General features: G+C 42.3%; 1 protein-coding gene across 3 annotated transcripts in view; it reads right to left on the bottom strand.

The window, feature by feature from the left end:
• The window catches only part of drosha (drosha ribonuclease III), a 102643-nt gene that overhangs the window by 13847 nt on the left and 82086 nt on the right, over positions 1-6710 (bottom strand). Inside the window, exon 28 of one of the 3 annotated variants that reach the window (XM_032503464.1) lies at positions 2955-3016. The exons of the other annotated variants lie outside the window; for them this stretch is intronic. Within the exon in view, the coding sequence (XP_032359355.1) occupies positions 2961-3016 (56 nt within the window). The 3' untranslated portion in view covers positions 2955-2960. Of the gene's footprint in view, positions 1-2954; positions 3017-6710 lie in introns of those variants that run through there. 3 annotated transcript variants of the gene reach the window in all.

The following is a 6710-nucleotide window of genomic DNA, read 5'->3' as shown; positions in this document are numbered from 1 at the left end:
TCATTGTTCCACAGATTCTCGATTGGATTCAGGTCTGGATTGACTTGGCCTTCTAACACCTGGATACGTTTATTTGTGAACCGTCTTTGTAGAGTTTGGGATCATGTCTTGTTGGAAGATAAATCTCGTCCCAGTTTCAGGTCTTTTGCAGACTCCAACAGGTTTCATCCAGAATGGGCTGATTTGGCTGCATCCATCTTCCCCTCAATTTGAACCATCTTCCCTGTCCCTGCTGAAGAAAAGCAGGCCCAAACCATGATGCTGCATCACCATGTTTGGCAATGGGGATGGTGTGTTGAGTTGTGCTTTTACGCCAAAAATATCGTTTTGCATTGTGGCCAAAAAGTTTGATTTTGGTTTCATCCGACCAGAGCACCTTCTTCCACATGTTTGGTGTGGTCTCCCAGGTGGCTTGTGGCAAAATTAGACAAGACTTTTTATGGTATCTTTGAGAAATGGCTTTCTTCTTGCCACTCTTCCATGAAGGCCAGATTTGTGCAGTGTACGACGATTGGTGTCCTATGGACAGACTCCCACCTCAGCGCAGTTCTCTGCAGTTCAAGAGTGACATGGGCCTCTTGGCTGCATCTCTTGATCGTCTTCTCTTTGTCTGAGCTGAAAGTTTACAGGGACGGCCAGGTCTTGGTGTAGATGCAGTGGTTTGATACTCCTTCCATTTCAAAATGTTCGCTTGCACAGTGCTCCTTGGGATGTTTAAAGCTTGGAAATCTTTTTGTATCCAAATCGGCTTTAAACTTCTCACAACAGTATCTCGGACCTGCCTGGTGTGTTTCTTGGTCTTCATGATGCTCTCGGCGCTTTCAACAGAAATCTGGACTATCACAGAGCAGGTGCATTTATAGAGAGACTTGATCACACACACAGGTGGATTCTATTTATACCATCAGTCATTAGGACAACATTGATCATTCAGAGATCCTCGCTGAACTTCTGGAGTGAGTTTGCTGCACTGAAAGTAAAGGGGCCGAATAATTTTGCACGCACCACTTTTCAGTTTTTTATTGCTAAAATTTAAAATATCCGATAGATTTGTTTCACTTCACAATTGGTCCCACTTGTTGGTGATTCTTCACAAAAAATAAAATTTTATATCTTTAGTTTGAAGCCTGAAATGTGTGAAAAGGTTGAAAAGTTCAAGGGGGCCGAATACTTTCGCAAGGCACTGTATGCCGCTAGTCATATTTAGCACAAAAGCTGTTTTAAAATAAGAAATTCACTTTTAAAAGGTAGCTTTCAGTAAGCAGCAAAGTCACCCTTGTAAAATAAATATGACAATCTAAGATGTCACTTGGCATAAAAAAAGATTGTTTACTTCCTAAAAACCAACATCAGTGCCAGCTTCAAATATGTGGTGTCTGTGTTTTCTGAGGAGCTTATGTACAGCGGGATGTCAGGTCCTTGCCCTCTGTCTCAGGGTCAAACAGCACTGCTGCAGCTGAGGCTTTGGGTCATTCCAGTCTGGTTCAGAATAAACTCCTGCAACACAGAAACCAAAGAGAACACACATGGAATCAAACTACTTTTCAAATAATCAGAAACAGAAGAAACAAAAATCAGCTGCCACTCTCCCTTAGTTGCTCATGCTTTTATCGATTCTTGCCATGAGCCCTTCCACCATTTCGCCCCTTTTTTTGCAGTCACTTGTTTGCTCTCTCCCTGACTTGGCACTCTATCTGTGTCTTACAGTGAGCAACATACAGGCTACTTAAGACAAAAGCCAATCCCGGCCAGATATAAAGAGCGTCTGGGAGTCCCAGGTGTGCGGCCCTGATACATTTCTTTTATCCAAGGGGGACTTCTAAAAGCCCTTCCATTAACAGGGAGGTAGCCTTGTCATAAAAAGGCAGACTTGAATCCAGAACTGTTGTCCTATTAATTTTCTACAAAGAGTGCTTCTGTGCTCACGTTCCTTACTCCCTCGCTTTATTGCCCCCTACCCCCCATCTCTGTGTTCCCTGTACTTCCCTTTCCTCCTTCCACTTTTCCTCTCTCTGGGGGGCATATATGTAGCCTAACACAGAGAAATTAGGGTGTTTTCAAAAGAGTGTGCTATAGCTACACTTTTTTTTTTGTGTACTTTATTCCATAACAAAAAGGAGTGAACATAAGGAAAGGAGCGTTATGCATTTATGTCCTGGTTTTGCTTCTCTATTCCCATCCAAATTGGATGAAGCAGCAAACTGTGCACCACTGTGGTTTCCAGAAGGCTATGTAAGGAGACATGTGGCTGTTTCACAACTTTTCTCTTGGAAGTGGAAATGAGGTTGCTCTCTTGCAGCGACCATGACGCAAAGCTCAGCTACTCCAAAGCTGGGGATTCTCCCTTGAGAGGCCACCAAGACAGCAATTAGCATGGCATATCAGACCACTGCACACAGCACAAGGAGAGGTCCACGCTGTGTGGTACTCGTACAGTACACGAGCATGTGTGTGTGTGCACACATCACCGTTTAGGTAGAGATAGAAAGTGATAATTGTGTCTTTTACCAAGAAGCTCTATTAATGGGAGAATAGCAGCTGGGGCTCTATAGTTTGACAATCAAATGGTGTTGAGGATAAAATGCCCAACCTTCCTCTATACATCTGGCCATGGAGCTGGAATGAATCCTGTTTGATTACCAACTCCTGGAACAGTGGGACGCTATCAACAGCACAAGCACTTCTTGGACCAATTAGAAAGACTACCGACATGTTGCGTTTTTCCATTAAAGGTGACTAAAAGAGCGATCAAAGCTGCCGTCACGAGATTCATCAACGACCGAGCACAACGTTTGGAATTACGGGATGTAGCGGCGCTAGAGCCCGGCCATCAGCTCCCTCCATCTCCCTGGTTCTCTCTCTTGGTCTGCGTGTGCCAGGCTGTGGGCTCATTGATTAGGTGCAAGGTTGAATGACTATCAATAGGGTCTCCCCTTCAGCCGGGGGAAAAAAGCAGACGTTCATGAAGGTGTGCACATAATCCAGATCTTATCAATGTACAGAGCTGCGATGAAAGTGCAGACAGAAAAAATAAAGACAGCAATTATTTAAAAAAGACAGTAAAAGATGGTGGTTGATGGTGGACTTCTTTTCCTGCTCGATGCTTCTCTTCTGCTCCTAATGTAAATTGAACACTAACAAAGACAAACTTCAGTGTGACGTAATGGTAATGTATACGATGGAAAAGAGGCTCTCTAGTTCCCCGCTTTTTTTCCATCAAACAGGAATTGTATAGCGCAGGCCACACAGGTTCACAGAAACATCTATATAGTGTATAAGATTAATCTGTATGTCAAGCTGAACAGTCTAATGAACGAAAAAAAAAAGATTTGAAATCCCAGCAGTAGGTACTGGGGTGTCATCTTCATCTCGTAGCTGTCCCTTTGTTTTCCTTTCATTTAGCTGCCAGTGCATTTACTCATCTCCGTGACTAAGACAGTGGGACACATGAGAGGATAATAGGTAATATTTCAAGAGGACAGTGAGGGCCTGCTGCGCTGCAGGGCAATACTGTTATATGTGCAGGACTGCACTCAATTCCAGCGCTGACCTCATCCCTTCTGTGTCATCAACTCTGCTCTGGCCTCAACTTCGAAAGATAATTTGAAAGGCAATGATATGAAGTTCATGTATTAAAGTCTGCCTATTGAATGCTGACCTGGAACGCGTTCATGTTTTTTTCTCTCTTTGTTTGTGTAACTTTTCTGCCAACATGGAATGTACTACAGGCCCCGTCATTGCTAGCTCTAGGTTGGCCAAATGAGGACGCATAGTACTCAATCCCAGAACACCCTTTTTCTCTCAAATCTGTTCACGTTGAGTGGTCTCCACATTCTCTGCCAATTAATTTGGGCGTGCACATAAGCCTAAGTGCTACTTTCCTGAGACGGCCTTTCATTGTGTTTTTGAAATCAAGGAACATGCAGTAAAGAAAGAAAAAAAAAAAGAAGGAACTATCTCTTGTCTCCTACGCTACATTACAGTATATACTGATTTTATAACCATATGCAAGCATTAGTAAAAGAAGAACTTATCTATTTGTATATGAGGACTGGGGATTGGAAGATATTACACATTCTTGTCAGAACAGTAAGAGCTTATATCCAGACCAATATGGATTTTTAAAGGCTAAAAACAACTGATATCTCAGAACTTTAAAAAAAAAAACATTAAGGGATCCTTAACTTAAAAATCTTTGTTTATGTTACATGTTATGAAAAACATGATATATGCTGTTGAATTTTCTATACTCTCAAACATCGATATTCCCACCCACACACAAAGCCACACCAGAAGCACAGGGCTTTCGTGATGGCGCCCCATAAATATCTGGCAAACACACAAGGCAGGTGCACAGCTACTACTATGGATACACCCTACATTTGCTGGTGTTTCAGTTTGAATTGGTTGATTGCTTTCGTTGTGAGACTCTCAACATTATAATTTGTATAATGTCCTGAAAGCAAGATGTTAAGTCTGTCCAAGCCAGGTGGCTAAAACAACCACTGGACAATTAGATACTTTTCCTTTAACTGCAAATGTCTTCCACCATCCACTTATTCTACTAAGCATATTTATTGTATGTCCTATTCTGTTCCAAAAGATGTATAGTTGTGGATTAAGTTGGCTTACCCAAGAATCAAGATGGAAAAAATTATCTAACTAACTAACTGCTGCAGTCATACTAAGCACATAGGGGATAGGTGCCTTTAGCAGAGAGAAGTGGCTGTTTGAATCTCACACAAAGGGAACAAGAAATCAATAATGGTACTTGATGCTGTCATCTTAAACTGCACATTTTGGAGGGGCATACAAGAAAAAGGTTGAGTAGCAACATTTTCTGGCAGTAAATGAATCAAAGAGATGTGAAAATACACTCAACAAGTCAGCCAGAGTCTTGGTCCGTAGTGCGACTGGCGTTGGTTTTGTCATTAGTAATGGCAAAGTTGCATGCCAACTCCGCCACTTGGCCTGTGTGCGGTTGTTTACCAGCGAACTGCGGAGCAGCTATGGGCAAACAAAAAGAGCGTCACATTTTCATAGTCCACCTGTCAGAAATGTACTACGGTACTCACACTTAAACACACGCTTACATTGAAATACACATAAGTACCGAGAAAACATCAAAGCAAACCCCACATAGAATAATTCATCAAAGACAGAAATGGTAATGGCAGACTAAATGTTTCAGGGAGAATGCACGTTGCTCTGTTAAATATTACATTGTGGCTTGGAGCTGAGCGGTGACATGTGGACTGGGTTAGGTACATTAACGTCTCTAAAAGGAAAAACACAAACATGTTAAATATAGCACAAGATGCGGGAAAGAGCAAATAGAATGCAATATGACGAATATGTCTTGCTTGTGTGATGTGCCTCCTTAACAGACACAATGCAATTGGACACACACGCCACCACACGCACGCACGCACGCACGCGCACACACGCACACGCGCACAACGCACACAGCAACACACGCACACACGCACAACACACACACAAACACCACACACACACACACACACACACAAACAAACACTGGTTGAATGAGCACTTTTCCCCGATTTGAAATCCATTTCAGATGTACCCCATCCTGACTCTGGGCATTGGCATTGCTGGAGCTTTCAGTCTCTCAAAGAAAGCTTGTTGTAAGCTTTAAACAAATGACGTCAACAGCCCACTCTATAAGGAATATCCACAAATAAATATCTAACGCAAAGGTCTTATTCCGGTTAGGCCGTCAGTCCTATAGCTAGAGTAGTTTTACGAAGAGAAGTGCTGATGCTGATGAAAAGAGGCAGTAGCAACGCCATCTGCGCGTCAAAATGGACTTGATGTTCAAAGTGTGATCATCCGCTTTGTACCTGTGTTGCAAGCTGTTTGCACACTTAAGTTCGTAGTGCACACACAACTTTATTTTTCAGACGTGACAGCTTGTGCAACAATCCGCACACAAATGTGTTATTGAAAACCACTGAACATTTTGTCTACAGACAATACCCATCACAAGAAGACAGTGAAACTAAGAGGCACAGTGTGAGGTGAGGAGTGGAGAGAGGATTTGTGGAAACAAGCAAAAGAGGAAGGGGGTGAATACTGGCTGGCACTTGGGAGATTCAAAGATTGATGGGAAGGAAGGAAGGAAAGAAAAAAATCTCACACACATACAATCAACACACCCAGCTGTAACTTCATTTCAGGGAAACTCGTGTAAGAAGCAGGGAACAGCGGTTTTGAGCGACTACAGACAGGTGCAAAGAGGTAGATGTGAAAAAAAACATGCTTTCAGACAGAGATGGAAACCAAGCCAATGGGAGTGGCATTGGCTTATTTTTAGAAAAAAACAACCACTTGCTTAACAATGACTGTAATAACCTGAAGTAATGGGAGAAAGACTTGGGTTGAAATGTTGAATGGTTGAAATGAATCTGACAATGGAATACATATGGGAAGGAAAAGGGAAATTCACCCAAACTAAGATAATATAGGATAGGAGAAAGAATAACGCGTTGTGTTGGAAATGTCAGAAAAAAGCGGGCCCTTTATAAATTGTATTTGTTAACTATCAGGCTTCAGGAGAATCATTTTAGAATATTAGGCAACTGGGCCAGAAGAAATTTACCAATATCTCAAAGACTTTTATCTTATCTCCAAGTTGAACCATCTTCCCTGTCCCTGCTGAAGAAAAGCAGGCCCAAACCATGATGCTG

Source organism: Etheostoma spectabile, chromosome 22 (genome assembly GCF_008692095.1).
Source record: "Etheostoma spectabile isolate EspeVRDwgs_2016 chromosome 22, UIUC_Espe_1.0, whole genome shotgun sequence".
In the NCBI taxonomy this organism is placed as follows: domain Eukaryota; kingdom Metazoa; phylum Chordata; class Actinopteri; order Perciformes; family Percidae; genus Etheostoma; species Etheostoma spectabile.
This window is presented reverse-complemented; position numbering and strand designations above follow the sequence as displayed.